Genomic DNA, 20,304 nt, shown 5'->3' with positions numbered 1-20,304 from the left:
GAAAGCTCCCTTCACTGTAGCCCTGGAAGTGTTCATTTAAGTTTATTAATGAAGATGTTCTGCCTTCAAAGGAAGCTGGAGTATATAATCACAAAGTGCTGCTGGTTTTCCAGGATTCTTTGAGAAAAATCACTGAAAAAATGAAAGTGTACTCAGGAAGGTAAAAAAGGAAAAACCTGGAGGACATTTTAGATAGATGTCCAGAACAACACGATTTAAGCATCAAACCCTTAAACTGCTTTACCCTGTTGTATTTCATGCTTCCTCTGGTTAGTTACACACCATCAAAAGCTTTTGTCAATTACCTGTGTCTAAAATGTGGGCTTAGGGGGCTTCCCTGGTGGCACAGTAGTTAAGAATCCCTGTGGGATTCGAACCCGCAAGGGACATGGGTTCGAATCCTGGTTGGGGAAGATCCCACATGCCACGGAGCAACTAAGCCCGTGTGCCACAACTAATGAGCCTGTGCTCTAGAGCCTGCGAGCCACTACTGAGCCCACATGCCACAACTACTGAGGCCCACGCGCCTAGAGCCCGTGCTGCACAACAAGAGAAGCCACCACAATGAGAAGCCCATGCACCGCAATGAAGGGTAGCTCCCTGCTCACCGCAACTAGAGAAAGCCCACGCACAGCAACGAAGACCCAACACAGCCAAAAATAAATAAATTAAATTTAATTTAAAAAATTTTTAAATAATAAAATAAAATGTGGGCTTTGGTGTTTATGATAGGGTTTTATTACTTGATCTCAGTGGCACGCAACGAGCTTAAAGGGCTTACCTGCGTGTCCCCGGAGATGTTGGCTGGAGGCAGACATCAGCTTACAGCACACCATTAGCACATAGGCCAGAAAGAGCCAGTGAGACAGCAAGACTGACCTAGCACAGACTCTCATCCTGGAAAGAAAGCAGGACGCAGTTAGTGAGGGCTGAGCGACACAAGGCTTTTCAGCAAACACCATCCTGAGAAGGTAGGGAAAGCAGTGGAAGATGCTCAACTATGGACTTCTTCCCCCACAAGGAAACTGAAGGCCAATCCAACCTTATTTGCACTGTGCATTCACTCAATTTTCAATAAATACCTTTTTTTTTTAACATCTTTATTGGAGTATAATTGCTTTACAGTGTTGTGTTAGTTTCTGCTGTATAACAAAGTGAATTAGCTATATGCATACGTATATCCCCATATCCCCTCTCCCTCTTGTGTCTCCCTCCCATCCTCCCTATCCCACCCCTCTAGGTGGTCACAAAGCACTGAGCTGATCTCCCTGGGTACAAGTTTCGAAGTTAGCTACATGCCTCGGTGAGAGGTCTATTTATGAATCCCTAGAGTGTAGCCTGAGCGGCCCTGATAGAACATGGGGGTTATATACTATTTTATAGCATGAAATTTAAAAAGCGACATACTTAGAGCCGGATTCAAATAGAAGATATGTGGTTTCCTCATCTGAAAGAAACCACAGAAACTTTCACACCAGGCTCGAGAGATTTCCCCTGGTTCCTCTGTTTATTAACGCCCTCTGCCTAGAAGACTGGCTGAATAGTTTATTAATCCAATCTCAAAGTTTGATGGGAATATGAGCAAGTACAGGTGAATAGAGAAACAACTTCATATAGATGTCAACAGATAAATGGATAAAGAAGATGTGAGATAGATATGATGAAATATTATTCAGCAATGAGAAAAAAGGAAATCTTGCCATATACAAAATTTTAGGTGGACCTTAAGGGCATTACTGCTAAGTGAAATAAGTCAGATAAAGATAGATACTGTATGATCTCACTTACATATGGAATCTAAAAAAGACAGACTCAGAGAAACAGGTTAAGTAGCATGGTGGTTACGAAGGGTTGAGAGTGAGGGAAATGGGTAGATATTAGCCAAAGGTCAAATATTTCAGTTACATGATTAACAAGTTTGGGGATCTAATGTATAGCATGGTGATGATAGTTAATAATACTGTATCATATACTTGAATGTTGCTAAGAAAAATGTTCTCATCACCAAAAAATAATTTTGAAAAAAAGGTAACTATGTGATAGTAGGAAGGTGGTAGCTGATACTATGCTGAGAATCATTTTGCAATTGACAAACATTAAATCAACACAGTGTACACCTTAAACATACACAGTGTTATGTGTCAATTACATCTCAATAAACCTGGGAAAATAAACTTCACCTCACATGAATGGACAATACCCAGACAGTTGCTCAAAGACAATTCAGGTCACAGATATGGCTGTGTGGTCTATTCTAAAACAACTCCTCCCCCCAAAAAAAGAGTAAGTAAAAAGAAAATAGCCAGTATGCATTCCAACCCTCTCCCTAACTTTCTGCCCTTTTTGATATTATAGAGAAATTAGATAGCACTTGATTAACTTTTATGTTTGCTATTTTTTTTAATTAACTTTTTCAAGCAAGAGTCGTAGTTCTTGGCGTTTGAAACTCCAGTGATACTAGGTTCTGCCTGGCACATGTCTCATGGTATTTAGGATAAAAGATCCACCACAGAGGATCAAGGGAACCCCCTTTTCATAGACACAAGATGTATAAACACTCATGGGCAGACAATAAAGACATGGCCCGTGGGGATGGATCCCTGTTTGGGTAACACTAGAGGGAAAGCTTCTGAGGAAATCCCGGAAGGAAGGGTCTAGCCACCCCATGGCTGTCAGCCGCAGAGCCTCAACCAGAACCGTGATTCCATGCTCAAGGGAAGGCACAGCCTTGGGGACCTGGTGCCCACATCACACTCTGGGAAGTAGGCTGTGGCCTCTCACAAGTTAGTTAAATAGATCTTGTTGAAAGATCTCGTATCGCTCCCTGATTTGAGACTCAACCTGCCTTTGAAGCAACCACAGTAAGACAAGATTCTAAGATTATCTTTGAAGAGCACGGTGTTAGAAGGGACTCAAAGCTTGACATCTTTTTGCCCCTGGCCTTGGAAACCCTGAAAATTTTAAACCTACATGGAAACATAGGGTCTCTTTGCTTTGAAGGGCCTGCACATGCCTTAATTTTACAAAGCATGTCTTCTGTCTCCCCCACCTCAGCACACACACATGGTAAGTAGAAACCCTAGGATCAGTTTGAAAGGTGGCAAAGAATATACACGTAAGCCTACGTGAGCTTGAGGTGCTACTGTTTAATTATATTTTCACTTCAGGAAATTGATTATTAATTTATTACTAACAGGGAAAGCATGTAGGTTCAGAATTCCATAGTTGCTGAATTTTTGAATGAGGTGCTCTATCTCACCGATAATGTTTTAAAATTTCATCTGTTAACCCCAATATCAGTTACTGATCTAATTGTTACAAAGGTTTATCCCTCTTACTCAAGGATCAAAAATTCAAATACCTCCAAATAAATGTGTAGGCTGCCTGGGTCAAAAGCACTGGTGAACAGTAGGTACTGTAGAGACCTGTCTAGGAGCAGCTGCTCCAAGTGATGCCAGGAACGACTTTTAAAGAAAAGCCGTTTTCTGATACGCAGTCTACACACTTTATATGTCGGCAAGTTATTCCATTTTCTTTGTTTTTTGTTTTTTGGGGGGGCGGGTACGTGGGCCTCTCACTGTTGTGGCCTCTCCCGTTGCAGAGCACAGGCTCCGGACGCGCAGGCTCAGCGGCCATGGCTCACGGGCCCAGCCGCTCCGCGGCATGTGGGATCTTCCCGGACCGGGGCACGAACCCGTGTCCCCTGCATCAGCAGGCGGACTCTCAACCACTGCGCCACCAGGTAAGCCCCATTTTCTTTGTTTTAAAAACACAGTGCAGAGCTTCCCTGGTGGAGCAGTGGTTAAGAATCTGCCTGCCAATGCAGGGGACATGGGTTCGAGCCCTGGTCCAGGAAGATCCCACATGCCGTGGAGCAACTAAGTGCGTGCGCCACAACTACTGAGCCTGTGCTCTAGAGCCCACGAGCCACAACTACTGAAGCCCGTGCGCCTAGAGCCCGCGCTCCTCCACAAGAGAAGCCACCACAATGAGAAGCCCGCACACCGCAACGAAGAGTAGCCCCCGCTCGTCGCAACTAGAGAAAGCCCACACGCAGCAATGAAGACCCAACACAGCCAAAAATAAAAATAAATAAATAAATAGATTAAAAAAAAAAAAAAACCACAGTGCAGACTGAACAAAACACATTTGCAAGCTGGATCAGGTACCCCGGTTTCTAGTTTGTAGCAATTAGTGGCCCAAAAGGCAAACTTTCAAAGAGTCAGATGAATGGAGTACTAGTTTTCTATTGCTGTATAACAAATCTGCCAAGTTTAACACTTTAAAACAACGGGTCTCCTACTGGCTTCTTAACTTTTCTATCCTCTACTTTTTCCTGCTTGGTGGGTTGGCTGCCCTCCCTCTAACCACAGTGCCCCACCCAATTTAGTCTCTAAATTCAGACTAGGTCTTTCAGGTGAGCTATAATCCCTCCCACCTAAAGTATAAGTGAAATTCAGTTTCCATGTGTTTATCAGTCACTGCATCACCTAAACCTGTCTGAACGGAGTCTACCAGATCTGGAGAGTACGTCTGAGATGATCTGAGTCTCAAAGGTTGGTTACCCTGGGAGGCCAACTGTGAGATGGAAAGTGATGAGCAGGGGGTTATTTAAAGGATGCTCTAGGGAGAATCACCTGTGGAAGGGAAGGGGCGAGAAGAAGGCAGGACAGAAGGAGGAAACAGCCTCAGATAACCCTATGGAGAGTTCCAAAGCTGAGACGCCCCTTCTCCGCGGTACCAAGTTGGAGTGAGGGGCCAGGCCTTTATGCTTGGACATAAGGGAAAATCTTAAATCTTCAGCAAGGAGGCTCTTTGTTTTGTTTGTTTGTTTGTTTGTTTTTGGCCACACCACATGGCATGTGGGATCTTAGTTCCCTGACCAGGGATCGAACCTGCGCCCCCTGCATTGGAAGTGTGGAGTCTTAACCACTGGATCACTGGGCGAGTCCCCCAGCAAGAAGGAGGCTCTTTGAATTAAGGACAATTCAAAGGAGCTGTAGGCCATCTTCTGTAATACTTCCAACAGTTGAGGGAATAAATCCTTCATTCCTGAAGGGGGTTCTGGCAGTGCATCACAGACCACTACTGTCCATCTTCAGACAGAAGATTCCAGGGCATATGCATAATTTACTTGGTGGGGCTGTGAGAATCAGCCTCAAGAGAAGACTCATCCTCTGAGGTAGAAAAGCCTGTGCCACGCTCACTAAAATGTCATGGGAAGAGGTTTCAAATACAAACTCTATGCCAGCCTGGGCCTGTTTTGCCCTCAGAACCATTCTTTCCCCTTCCCCTGGGTAACACCCAGACACTGCATTTCCCAGCCTCCTGAATCACCTGGCTCCTGGCTGGGCTTAACCAATAGGAGACCCTGGCTGGAGCGTGGAGGGTGGAAGGGAAAGGGCAGGGTATTTCTCCCCACCTTCTCTGTCTTGGTAGGTGCTATGGAGTGGCCATTTCTCCTCCACAGTGTCCATTTCCAAGAGAAGGGCCCACTATGGATCCAGCTCCCGCTGAAGGTCCCTTCCCCTAAGCACTGGTCGGCAGTACTGCCCTCCTATGTTCCACCAGCCTCAGGATGGCAGAAGCTTCCTGCTGTTGCTGATCTCTGGGCTGCCTCTGTATCTTCTGCTTAACGTCTTAACGACTCTCCCATCACATGTGTAACCAGTTCCCTGAATTCACTTCCCTCTGTTCCACATTATCAGGATGGTTTCTGTTGTCCTGGTTGGATCCCAACAGCAAACCCCAAATCAAAAGTCTCAGGGGCCACTGTTCCAAATCTCGGGTGATAATTCCTGAGCTAACTTCTTCTTCATGGACAATTCTACGTACCGGTGCGGGGTGAATAGTTACAAGTTCCCAGTGCCTAAAGTATTTATAAGTTAAGTATTTACTTAACAATAGCTATGATTCCCCAGAGAAATGCCTACAGCTAAGTGGGCAGCCGTTGAGCAATGATTCTTTATTTCATTCAATAATCTAGGACCCCCTCCACCAGTAAAAGGATTTCTCACCTACTACATCTACCGTGATACCTCAATTTCTCCTACATTGAACAATTTTGCCCAAATGTAAAACAAAATTGGTTTACCTTAAAAATATCACCATTTACCCTGCTGAAGGGCTGAAACACTGCTTTACAAACTGAAATAATTTCAAAGATGAGAGCTAAAATTTTTTAACCTCCCCAAATTCCCAAAAATTCAACATAAAAAGAAGGCTTTTATAAAAGATCATCAACGCTAAGATACTCAGTTTGGCTAAATTCTTTATGCTTCGTAAAGATATCATCTCTAGGTATGTGTTAAAATCATTTTACCTTGGAGACTTCATAAGATTTGGTTCCAGTCAAACACAATTATTCCAGGATGTATTTCAGAGTGACTCCAAATTCCCATTGGTAGCTAGGACCACTTCTGCAGTTCCAAAAAATTATCTTAGCTTGGAAGACCTATTTTAAAAAACAAAAAAGACAGGAATCCATTAGCATTTTAATGCTGAAATGATGCAGATTTCCAGTAGCAAAATAGTGGCTTTTTTACAATGCCGCCTGCATTTTCAGGCAAGCGGTAGACAGCCAAACACATCCACATTCGTAAAGTGTCCTAACAGACGGAGCGGAGGGGAGGAAGATACAGAATTCTACACTTATTAACTAGCCACATATTAGTTAACATAATATAGTTTTAAAGTAGAAGTTCCCTCCAGAGCAAAGGCATCCCCAAGTTGACAGACGGTCTAAACCATGCAAAATTTCACTCTCATTTCATTAACCATGGGATGAAAATGAAATTGGAGGTAATCCAATCCCAAGAGTTCTACAACTGCCCAAGTTCACAGAGCAGTGGAAAAGCCAGCATGAAGATCTGAGTTCCTATGTTTGTGTGATATAAACCTGATGATGCTAAACAATTTGCAAGACACACTACCATGCATAAAATAACCAACAAGGACCTACTGTATAGCACAGAGAACTATACTCAATATTCTGTAATAACCTGTAAGGGAAAAGAATCTAAAAAAGAATATATATATATACAAATATAGATATATAGATATATAACTGAATCGCTTTGCTATATACCTGAAACTCACGTGATATTGTAAATCAACTATACTTCAATTAAAAATTTTAAAAAACCAATTTGCAAGGATGCTTTCTGAAAAATGTTGATGGGAGGCAGAAGGCAAAAATCTTTCCAACATAAAACACCATACCAAAATACAGAAAAACTTGTTAATACCATAATTGACACTCAACACAGTCCTTTAATGCACAGACCTAAAAGGACTTTTCTACTCAGTGAAAACATTTTTCAGGAAAGACTCAGATGACTCCAAACCAAAAGACATCTCAAGAAAAAGAAAAAAAAAAAAAACCCCACGAAACTACCCATTTTTAATGTTGCTAAATTAAATAGTCTCTCCCAGGGGTGGAGATCAGCGAGAAATAATGATGGGCAACAATAAGTATTTAAGTTGCAAATATGACATAAAAATTATCTTTGCAACACAGTCTAATTACTATTGAATCCTGTGGAACCCATTACAAATCCACCACCAAGCACAACTGAGATTCTTCTCTTCTTTGGATGCCCCTTTACAGATGTTTGTCTAGAGACCACTTTAGGTGATAGACTTGAGATCCACCCATTCGGGGCTACACGAGAGACAGGGGAGGCCTTGAGTCATCAGCGCTACGAGAGGGAAGTGGCTTTGAATAACTGTATAAATATAAGGTATTCGAAAAAAAAGAAAAAACACTGGAAAACAGTCATCTCCCAGATCCTCCAACTTTATTAAGTATGTTTGTCCTGATGTCCACCCAAGGGCACAATGTGACCTTCTGTTATCGGAAAGAAGTACACAGCATAATTTATCAGAACCCATCCTAATGAACTCCCCACATACTGGAAACCAAAATGACCTTTCCTAGCTAATATTTATCTTTTTTTCTTCACACAAAGGGAACCACTGGGGATTCTTTTTTCAATTCATTAAAAAAAAATGTATCCATCCGTGAAAAGAAATGTGATCCAATAGTTCGTATGCCAGACAAAAAGCCGAGTTTAATTTTAGGCTGAGCAGTAACTCATTCAGTCAGATTTTCCCAGGGTGTACCCTAGGCACTTGCTTAAAAGGATGAACGCTTTCTTGTCACCTCCAAACTTTAGTACGTTCAAGACCATCAGTTATTTTGTGCATTACGCCAAAAGCATTTACTTCCGGTCACTCTACTTCCCTCTCCGTTGTTTCACATCAATAGCACAGTCCTTTCTATCATTTGCTTTAAAAGTCATTCATTTGTCTATTATATATTGAATGGATAACTAACAAGGTCCTACTGTATAGCATAGAGAAGTATATTCAATATCCTGTGATAAGCCATAATGGAAAAGAATATAAAAAGAATGTATATATACATATATATACATAAGCATATATATATGTATAACTGAATCCCTTTGCTGTACAGCAGAAATTAACACAACATTGTAAATCAACTATACTTCGATAAGAAATAAAATATTCAAACTAAAAAATAAAGTAATTCATTTTTAAAGAGTCTAGGTGTTTATAACGACGAAAGGCATTGCCCATATCTAGACTACAAATAAATTTTAAGGTGTCTGGTCATTGCCAGAATGAAAAGAACTCAGCATTTAGATGCTAGGTTACATTTTTCATCTTTCACCTTACATGTTGGTCTTATGTGGAGACAGTCACTCTTTTACAACAAAAGAGCAGGATGCCTGTTTATGTTTCCTGGTACCAAGAAATTTTGAGTTCCCCAGACAGAGGAGACCATTCTTCAGATGTTTATTTCTGTTGTACACAAGAAAGAATTCTGCCTGCGCTTGATTTCTTTTCAAGGAAATAGCAAGGCTCTAACTCTTGATCTACCTGCCTTCACTATTAGTAGAGTGAATTCCCTAAAAGGATTATTTTGGGAGAATATAGTTATTTACTTGTTACAAATAAGCATCCTCAGAATACCTTGTATGCGAGTTTCACTACACCCACCTCCCTCCACGCATGTCAATCTATGCAGCACGACGTTCTCCTCATCTTTTCATTCCAAAAATCTACACTGGTGAAATATCACCGTCCCTTTTAAAACCATAAGACACAACGACCTTAAACCTGGACCTAATCGTGAGACTAACTCAGATTTGAGGGACATTCTGGAATGTAATTGCTCTCTATTCTTAAAAAGTTTCCAGGATACGAAAGACAAAAAAACTTTGAGGAATGGTTAAAATTAAAGACATGATACAGGGCAACTAAATGAAATCGTGACCCTATGTTGGATCTTAGATCAGGAAAAATATATACACATAGTCATTCTCAGAATGAACTGCGTGTACACACACATATACACACACATACACACATACATACACACATATGTTTACACACATATAGCTATAAAGGACATTACTGGGACAATTAAAAATTTCTAAATATAGCCTATAGATTAAATTCCAGTGTTTTATCAACATTAAATTTCTTGATTTTGATCATTGTATTACAGTTAAGAGAGAGAATGTCCTTTAGAGAACAGACTTATGATTGCTACGGAGGAGGAAGTTAGGGAAAGGATGGATTGGGAGGTTGGGATCAGCAGATGCAAACTATTATACACAGAATGGATAAACAACAAGGTCCTACTGTATAACACAGAGAACTATATTCAATATCCTATGATAAACCGTAATGGAAAAGAATATTAAAAAAAGAATGTGTATATATGTATAACTGAACCATTTAGCTGTACAGAAATTAACAGACATTGTAAATCAACTATATTTCAATAAAATAATAAAATAAAAACAAAGAAAAAAAGGAGAGGGAATGTCCTTATTATTAAAAATACACCCTGAAATATTTAAGAATAATGGGGCAAATGTCTCCAACTTATTTTCAAATGATTCTGAAGGAAAAAAATAGACATGAAAAAGGGAAGAGGAAAGGAAGGAAGGGAAGAGTGAATGAACACAAAACAAAATGCAAGCAATTGGTGACTCAGGGTAAAGGGTTATATGGGAGTTCTTTGTACTCTTCTTTTGACTTTTCATTAAGTCAGAAATTATATCAGAATAAGACAATAAATATTCACTAAAAGACTTCAGTTTATCACATATACTAAAATGATTTAGAACTTATTACCAATCTTAAACAATAAGGAGAGTTGACAGTTGAAATCTTCTGGCTAATTCAGTTCTCTGAATACTCACCCAAGGCCCCGGCGGAAGTTTGTTTTTATTTAAAAAGCACTTCTGGGGCTTCCCTGGTGGCGCAGTGGTTGAGAGTCCGCCTGCCGATGCGGGGGACACGGGTTTGTGCCCTGCTCCGGGAGGATCCCACGTGCCGCGGAGCGGCTGCGCCCGTGAGCCATGGCCGCTGAGCCTGCGCGTCCGGAGCCCGTGCTCCGCAGCGGGAGAGGCCACAGCAGTGAGAGGCCTGCGTACCACAAAAAAAAAAAAGGCACTTCTGGGGCTTCCCTGGTGGCGCAGTAGTTGAGAGTCCGCCTGCCGATGCAGGGGACTCGGGTTCGTGCCCCGGTCCGGGAGGATCCCACGTGCCGCGGAGCGGCTGCGCCCGTGAGCCATGGCCGCTGAGCCTGCGCGTCCGGAGCCCGTGCTCCGCAGCGGGAGAGGCCGCAACAGTAAGAGGCCCGCATACCGCAAAAAAGAAAACAAATAAATAAAGCACTTCTGGGGTGGGGCTAATGGCAGACTCTGGGAGGGCCCACGCCAAGGAGTACTTCCCAGAACTTCTGCTGCCAGTGTCCTTGTTCTCACGGCGAGACACAGCCGCCCCCCGCCTCTACAGAGACCCTCCAACACTTGCAGTGATAAACAGCACACAACGATGGACTGTTTTCAACGTCCGAGCTACTAGACTTGACCTCCCCACCAGCTTTAGGATGACAACACCGAAACCCCACCAGGTGGGAGAAGTTAACTGCATGCTGCCCACAAGCACGGAGCACGGAGACCCCAGACCGGCTGGAACCAGAAGGTTGATGAGGCTAACGCCCACTCACCTCCCCACCAGCCAATCAGAACAATGTCCACAAGCTGATCATGCCCTCTTTGAACCATTACTATAAAAGTCCTCCCTGCCCGCTACAGGTCGGGACACACAGTTTTGAGGGCATTAGCCCACTGTGGCCCCCTTTGCCTGGCAAAGCAATAAAGTTATTACTTTCTACTTCACCCAAAATAAATATATAAATAAATAAATAAAAATAAATAGAAAGCACTTACATAGTGCCTACTATGGGCCAGGCACTTAACATAATAACTCACTTAAAAGTAGGATTTGTTTCTACCCTGCTATGCAGATGAGGGGAGTGAGGCACAGAGACGACAAGGGACTTGCCCGAGGTCACTCAGCTAGCAAGTGTCTAAGCAAGGATGCAAATTCAAGACATCTGGCACCAAGGTACCTACTGTTTCAATGCTTGTAAAAATATTTTCAAAAAGCATCTGTCCTTTTTCATGCTTTAGTAAATAGAATGAAAATAAATCTTTCTTCAGGAATTCAAGACATTGATCATCAACCTAAAAATAAAAATTCTGTCTGTGGACCCACATGTGTAGACAAGTGGGCTGAATTAGCTACCAGACCCTGGCTTGGAGCATAAGCTATTTTATATTAACCCCTAAATAATTTCGGCCTCATCTCTGAGAGGCTGGTGAACAACAGTGATTCTGATTTGCTGCAGATTTATTAAAGGCTTATGTCATTTTCCAAATTAAGACCAAACATACAAGAATCCTAAAGACCTTGAGCACTTAAGCTGCCATTTTTCAAACAGATGGAAAACAACCGCACCTCAGATCAGAACTCCTCGAAGACGCTTCAGCAAAAATATAGCAGAGCCACAGCATAAGGCTAAATGACTTCTGTCGATTTCTGTAGGAATTCAGCATCGAAACAAAACAAAATGGATTTTTCTCAGCGCATCCACTCAGACTCATTTCCTGATAAACTCCAATTCAGAAGCATTTTTGCAACAATATAGCAAGGCAGATTCTGGCTTAATAACAAAACAGACAGTCCTCCAGCTACCAATCAGCACTGCCCTTTCCTGCCTGCCCACTCACCTAGCAGGTTTCCAAGCACTGTCTTGCGTCACCTGCGGAGTGGGGAATGTTTGAATAACTATTTCCAGACTCACCATCAGTTCAGGTGACCTCCCGGAGTGGGATCTACTGGGATGATCTGGTAACTGTGGTTCTCAGGTATCAGGGCGCAAGTAAGGAATAATTCTTCCAGCTAATGATGTAAGAGGTGATACCCTTAAGAGTTTAGACATCGCTGTAAATCATTTTTCCACACTAATTTCAAATCGGTCAAGACGGAAGATGATAGAAGCAAGGAGTGTTTCATAAATTAGCAACCTGGGCTTGGGGAGTAAAAGCAGAGTTTTATGAGTGGAAAAGGGTTAAAAGGATGGTCCCCCAAGTGAGGTCTTGTCCGATAACCAATGGAAACTTTGAAACAGAAGTTGCCTCCTTGAAATAATTCATCATTTCTTCAGACAGAGAGGAGGAAAGATGCTTCCATTTCTAGTTGCTTAAATAACACAACCACATTGCATTGTCTTCTGGAAATTTTCAAACAGCTTTTCCACAAAAGTATGCAAAGCAAGTGTAACCTCTCTCTTGACAAATTTATGCTGGAACAAGACAAGTATTAATGAGCGTCTGATATTTAAGAGGGTGCTGATGAAAAGCAAATGTACTTGCTAGGTTATCAATGCTTTTGTGAATGTATTTCAAGCACTGATAGATGGCTGGTGCCTCAGCTGAGCTATCACTTATAACTGTCACATGATGCGTGGGATTACTTTGTAATTTAGAGCATGTGCAGTGTCTTACGTTCAAGTGGACATGTTTTGCTGCCAAAATGTGGTATATACATGTCATAAGTTGCTTTTCTAATGCTAACTTAAAAAACATCAATGAAGAATTTACTCTTTCACTTTACAATATGCCAAAGCATGTTCTAAGTGAGCCATTAAAGACAATAACTGTGTCTGTTAAACGTTAAAGAATTTTACAAAATTTTATAAATGGCGCTTTAATTTCAAGTGTTGCCAATACCATCGCATTTAAATTAGGTGGTAGAGGTCTTCAAAAGGGCCCTTCTGGTCAGAGATGATTCGAATACATTAAATAGACATGCTGTGATCTGCTAAGATTCACATTCTGTCACTTTAAGAACTGAAAAATTCCTTACAAACCCGCAGTATCTTTATTTCCATGCAGTGACATGTTCCTTTCCAATAGAAATGTGGGCAAAAAATGCATTTTGTTAATGAATAAAAACTCTAGCCTACAAGTGACCATGAAATGTACGAAAGCAATCATCGCTAAGTGATGATGGTTCAGCGACAGCCATTATCAGTCACAAAACAGAGAAAACAGACCTGAGAGTGACATAAAATAAAATGCACTCACCAAATTCAGGGACACTCAGCATGATTCCACAGCTTGTTGTCCAAGTGAAACTGCCCAGGTCTGGGGCTGAACAAATGTGAGTGATAATGGCAATTTAGCCATAAATCTCTCAAGGCCCAATTATCCTTATGGCTAAGGGTTTCTTTCTTTTAATTAGACCAGCTTTTAATTGGAAAATTTCCTCTCCTTTCTAAACTTTCAAAGAATCAAAACAGTGTCCAAGCATTTTATTTAGCATAACAAATAACCAACATCATATTTTGAAGGCTACCCGCAAGTAGCCAAGCACTCGAACTTTTATTTAAAAAATTTTTATGTGATATGATCTAACTAGCTTCTACATAGTATTATAAAAATACAGTAAGTTTTACGTAAGTATCAGTAACAGAATTCCTATGACATGAATAGTTACCTTGCTGTGGTGGAGGTTGTATGTTCATTTACAAACAGAATGTAAAGCTCTGGAGGGGAGGGTTTACGTCTTACTTCTCTTCTACCCTAATCCCTAACATGATGCCCTGCACATCATGGGTGTTAAATACATTTCGTTGAATAAATGAATAAATGTAAGTCTCTAGTTTTACTCCCAAATGAATGGTCATTTCACTTCTATGCTTCCCTAATTCCTCACCTGTAAACTAATATAGTTCAACTACATGATCACCAAAGTGCCTTCCAGCTGTAACAAGCCTCACAGAACATTTTAGGAAAAATACAGTAAGACGCAGCTATTGATAATTTACAGCTCATGGACATATATACACAGTAAATTCAACTGCAACAGGATTACACAGCAAGACAATGCCCATCGCAGGGAATACTGGCCATTTTAATCCATTAGTGGGATAAATGCTTCTTAAAAGCTTAACCTAAACCATTATTAAATTTCCAAACGTAGTCATCTTTTGTTTGACAACAGTGCCCTCCTGTGGCCAAAAAAGGAAGTCTTCTGACGGTGCTAACACGATAATCTGATTTACATATTTTTATTATAAGTACGTTTTAATTTTTTTAGTAAAGTCATATTTATAAACAGAATGAAAACTATACTTAAATAAGCATAAGTTACTTATATATTTAAATAACAATTTCACACTAAATGGCATCACAAAAAAAGTTAAGTCAAAATATAGTAAAAATCTTCTAAATGAAATGGTAATTATTTATACGGAAAACTACACAAAATAAGCACAAGCATAATGGGATTCAGTATTTATTGGTTCTCCCAGTTACTTCTACAACACAAATCCATGATACAATCTGTGAAAGCTCCCCAAGATACTTAAAGATGCTCTAAACACAGCCTATACATACAAAAGCATACTGAGTTCTGGCTTTATACCAAGACATGCTGAGAGAAATCAAGAATAAGACTAATTCCTGTCTATCTAAAAATGACAAACTAATTGGAAAAGACATACATGGGGCAACGAAGAGTGTAGGTCATTAATATTTGCCATTGTCTTTTGGAATAATAAAAATAAAGACTTCAACAATGTTGAGAAGAGTAAGATTGGTGAGGACTGCTGCAATCCAGGAAAACTTCCTGGAGGAGGCAACAACACAGAGGAGCGGGGAAAAGAGTAAAGAGGTGTTCAGGAATTTTTAAATTTTTGTTTGTTTGTTTGGTTGGTTGGTTCTTGTTGAGGGGAAAAGATCTGCCTATGTGTGTGAGTTTGTTTTGTTTTGTTCTGATTTGACCTGGTGGATAAGGTGAAAGGGCCACTAAAGGAAAACACACAGAGAAAGGGGGAAGGGAGGGGAGGTAGGTAAGGCACGCTGACCATATGTGGAAGTCATACAGAACAGGTGAGCAGACTTCCATATTCTACCCCACGCTCAACGGGTCACCTCTGCATGATTCCTTCAACACGTATTTTTTGATCAGCTCTTTTGCACCAAGCCCTGTGTGGGTGCTGGGCACAGAAGGTGGTGGTAAGGTGCCGGGTACCCTGGAGCTTGCATTGCACCATGGGAAGACAGACAAACAAATAAATGGGTGTGAATAAGATAACTGTGGGTTGAGATAAGTGTGACAGAGAAAAACAAGTGAATAGTGTGACAGACAGAGAGATCAGCTCAGTGCTTTGTGACCACCTAGAGGGGTGGGATAGGGAAGGTGGGAGGGAGGTAGATGCAAGAGGGAAGAGATATGGGGACATATGTATATGTATAACTGATTCACTTTGTTATAAAGCAGAAACTGACACACCATTGTAAAGCAATTATACTCTAATAAAGATGCTTTAAAAAAAAGAACCTGCCTGCCAACGCAGGGGACACGGGTTTGATCCCTGGTCCAGGAAGATCCCACATTCTGCAGAGCAACTAAGCCCGTGCTCAATAAAAAAAAATAAAAATAAAATAGTGTGACAGAAACGGTCTGGGTTTGGAGGAAGAGAGGCTGCACGGATGGGGTGTTCTGGGAAGGAACCTCTTTGAGAAGGTGACTCTTGACATAATGACGGATAATACGATGTGACTTCCAGGGGAATAGGGTCCCAGATAGAGAAACAGCGTGGCCCTGTAGGAGCCTAATGCCAAAACAAGCTGGATGTGGTCAGGTGCAGAGAGGCAGTCAGAGGGGCTCGAGGAAAGTGAGTGATGCAAAGAGAGGCAGGGGGGTGATGTCGGGGGGGTTCTGAGAGCAGATCACGCAGGAGTTTGCAGACCACAGTGTTGGGATTTGGTTGCAAATGTGATGTGAGAGTTGTACGCAGGAGAGAAATAGGAGATGGTTTAGGTTTGCACAAGAGCCCTCCAGCTGCTGGGTGGAGACGGCCCTCTGGGGAGAAAGAGTAGAAAATGAGAGACTACTGCAGTCGTCCAAGCAACGGATGGCGATGGCTTGAAGCAGGATGGCGACAAAAGAAACCAAGAAAAATTGATGTGGGGAGTTCCCTGGCTGTCCAGTGGTTAGGACTCAGCGTTTTCACTGCCAGGGCCTGTGTTTGATCCCTGGTTGGGGAATTAAGATCCCGCAACTGCGTGGGGCAGCGCAAAAAAAAAATCGATGTTCCTATGCCTAAAACAGAGCCTAGCATACAACAGGTTTTAATAAATATTTGTGAATGAATGAGTGAGTGCTTAAATGAGCAAGGGAACAAACTCCCATTTTGCAATCTCCAGTTTGTCCCTCATTAATTCTCTCTAGGGCTGGAGTCTGTCTGACATGTAAGTTCAACAAAATTACTGCCTTATCTAGGCCCTCAAGAAAAGAAAAACCTGCAAAACATTTTATCGTCTGCTTGCTTGGGTCAGACTAAGGTCTCAGCCCAGAAGTACGAGAGAATGAATCTGGCCAGATGTCTGGAGAGCACAGCCCTAAGGAAGTCAGGCCTCTCTAGCAAGAGATCTTTTAACGTACACCACTGGGTATCCTAGACCCTCCACCTGGAGTCAAATTACTGAACTAACTTGCAAGGTTCAAGTGTCAGGTACTGGTACCAAGAATACTAGTTTCTATCTTATGGAACTGTAAATCTTATACTCAATTGTTTTTTACTCTTCACTTTGGCAGCTAGGAAGCTCAGAGCCAAACTTAGAGTCCACCTTCAAGAAGTGAAGGGGACCTTTCGCCAAGCATATCATATAATAACCTTCTGCTTAGTTGTCCTTATTTTCTCTTTATCTCCAATTTCATAAAATATTTTTAAAAGTTTTCTCAAGTCTGCTTTGATGGGAACATGTACACATACATGAATATGTAAACAAGACACCGTATACCTTAAAAGGCCCAACTTGTCCTGTCTCTTCATCCTCTTCCCTTTTTTCTACCCATTCTACTTGCCAGACCAAAACTCAAAACTCCCACCTTGACATGGTTACCTCAGAGAAAAACATTACTTCCAAATAATAAAATGAAAAACATTATCTAGACTACACAGCCTAGAAACTAACGAGCGATGAATCACTTCGGGATTCATCGATGGATTTCTCGGTAGACTGCGGGATGTGAATGAATGGGACAAAGGACTCGGTAACGTTTGGTTTAAGGTGAGTAAGAATGTGAGGAACAAGCTCTAATGCCTGCAGTACAGGGAAGTGAGCACAGTCAGGGGCCGCAGAGGAAGACAAGGGGAAAACAGGATGGGATGGAAAGGGACCCGAGGACACACATTTTAAAAAGCTCAGTCCCGGCCAGCGGTGATTCATAACCAATCACTCCCTCTGATATTAAGATCACATTATATATAATCTAAGCATCCAGGAAAGTGTTCACGGGACACAGAAAACACTAGAAAGCCATATCTGACTGTTCTGTACCTTCGTTTAGAGAAGAGAATCAAGGAATCTTGGTAATAATCTAGCAGCTGGATACTCTGGGCCAAGCATGAGATCAGACACCATCACTTCTCATCTCATGGAGCCCTCAGAACAACCCACAGGACAGTTTTACTTTATTTTGTTTTAAATCTCTAACATGGGAGAATATAAGTAATTCCACTTACCCAGGAGCACAAAACAAGTAAGTATTTAGTGGACCCAGGATTCCAAACTAGGCTGGGATATTCCCCACGCTGGGAGGAAAAGGGAGGGTAAAAAAGGAAAAAGTCTGGGAAAACCAGAGAGCGGGCTGGAGGTGTAAAGTAGTCAGCCGAGGCTGTTTCAAGACTGGAATTTGCACAGTAGAGAAAATCCAACTCAGAACGTCTCCCAGTTCAAAAATGGAGTTGTTGAAAAAGATGGAGTCGCCCAAACAACTGGCCATATTTGAGGAAGGAATACATCACACAATTTCAGTCACATATCCACTTTTTCTGATGTAAACATTACAAAATAAATGAAATGCCTATCAAACATTTCCAATGAAAATTTACCATCTGAGTTAAGATGCGCCCTAAGTATTAAAAAAACACATAGGATCATAAAGACTTAGAATCAGAAAAGAACTCCCTCATTAAAGTTTTAATATTGTTTTTATAAAGTTTTAATATTGTTTTTATAAACTTTCAATAATTTAAAGTTTTAAAATTAATACTGTCATTACTTGTTGAAATGACAGTATTATAGATATAGCGGATTAAAAAAATACATTATGAAAGTTAAAACAAAACTCAGGCTTACGGGTATCACCACAAGTTGTTATCTATAGACAACAGTACACTCTGGATTATTTGTTTCTTCATTTGGGAAAATCTCTTGGCTTTCACCGCAGTTGTCTTCAATTCCTCCCATGGTTTGACATCACTGACTCATATAAAGGCCTATGAGGCCACTCCTCTTATTCAGGCTCTAAATAAGACACAGCTCACATTTATAATGCAATACAGTCAGAACCTGAGTTCTAAGAAATTTCTACGTCTCGTTCACAGTTCCACACAAGAGTTCACTAATCACACTTCATTCAGGCATCAGGGAAACATTCTGGCAGCAAGTACGCCCATATAATGAAATATTAGATCATGATCCTATAATTCCAGTACACAAGAGATGCACCACACTTTAGGCTTTCATTTCTTTTTTTTTAATTTTTATTTATTTATTTATTTTATTTTTGCCTGCATTGGGTCTTCGCTGCTGCGCGCAGGCTTTCTCAAGTTGCAGCGAGCAGGGTCTACTCTTCGTTGCAGTGCACGGGCTTCTCATTGCAGTGGCTTCTCTTGAGGCAGAGCACCGGCTCTAGGTGTGCGGGCTTCAGTAGTTGTGGCATGTGGGCTCAGTAGTTGTGGCACACAGGCTTAGCTGCTCCGTGGCATGTGGGATCTTCCCGGACCAGGGCTCGAACCCGTGTCCCCTGCATTGGTAGGCGGATTCTTAACCACTGCTCCACCAGGGAAGCCCTAGGAGACTTTTTTTTTTTTTTTTGCGGTACGCGGGCCTCTCACCGTTGTGGCCTCTCCCGTTGCGGAGCACAGGCTCCGGACGCACAGGCTCAGCGGCCATGGCTCACGGGCCCAGCCGCTCCGCAGCATGTGGAATCTTCCCGGACCGGGGCACGAACCCGTGTCCCCTGCATCGGCAGGTGGACTCTCAACCACTGCGCCATCAGGGAAGCCCCCTAGGAGAGTTTTAAAGCGGAAAAACACAGGAGGCCAGCAAGAATGACCTCTCTTTCCAGGGACCAGTTTATACCTTCCAGGTAACAAATGCACTCTTCATCCCCAGAAGGGAGAAATGCATGTGAAAACAAAGATTATCATAATCTGCTGTGTAACATAAAAATATACAAAATGCAGATTTATCTTTGTGACCTATAGGACCTTCACCTTTTAATTAAAATGATAGAGTCCCCTGAAAACCCATCAATTATAGTCAATGCCAAAGTATTTTTGGTAACTGGGGCCAGGGGAGCAGAAACAATAAAATTCTCACATGAACCAAGTGAAGTTTCCTCTTCTAGAATTTAGAATGGAGCCTGAGAGACAGCAAATCATTCTGGAATAAGCTGCTGAAGGAGGGAGATACACATTTGGGGGTTGTGGGGTGGCCATCCTTCTCTCATCATATGCGGGGGGAACAAAGAAAGCTCGTCTTCACAGAGACAAGATCAGCACAGATGTGCCAAGAGCAGAAACGACCCAAAAGAGCGTGATCATGACCCTGAAGATCGTTCTATTTTTAGCCTTTCCTTGGCCCGCTTTTATTCCTTCCCTTGGATTCCACAGAATGGCTATAACTTTTCCAAAAATAATAACATTTTTGTTTGGCCTCGCTAGAGTGAATTTTTAATTGTCATTTTTGTTTGGTCTCGCTAGAGTGAACTTTTAATTGTCCCATTTCCTAGATAGGGAAACTGAGCCCTCAGGAGTTATCTTCCCCAGGTGGCAAAGCTAATCGGTAGTAGAGCTGGGCTTTCCACCCAAGCTTTCTAACACAAGAGCCA

General features: G+C 41.7%; 1 protein-coding gene across 1 annotated transcript in view; it reads right to left on the bottom strand.

The window, feature by feature from the left end:
- TAFA4 (TAFA chemokine like family member 4) overlaps positions 1-6,336 on the bottom strand; it is a 129,273-nt gene extending 122,937 nt beyond the window's left edge. Inside the window, exons 1-2 of the mRNA XM_033424794.1 lie at positions 6,323-6,336; positions 782-897 (exon numbers count right to left, since the gene is read on the bottom strand). Of these exons, the coding sequence (XP_033280685.1) occupies positions 782-897; positions 6,323-6,336 (130 nt within the window). The remainder of the gene's footprint in view (positions 1-781; positions 898-6,322) is intronic.
- Positions 6,337-20,304: the final 13,968 nt, after the last annotated feature.

Source organism: Orcinus orca, chromosome 10, assembly GCF_937001465.1.
Source record: "Orcinus orca chromosome 10, mOrcOrc1.1, whole genome shotgun sequence".
NCBI lineage: Eukaryota > Metazoa > Chordata > Mammalia > Artiodactyla > Delphinidae > Orcinus > Orcinus orca.
This window is presented reverse-complemented; position numbering and strand designations above follow the sequence as displayed.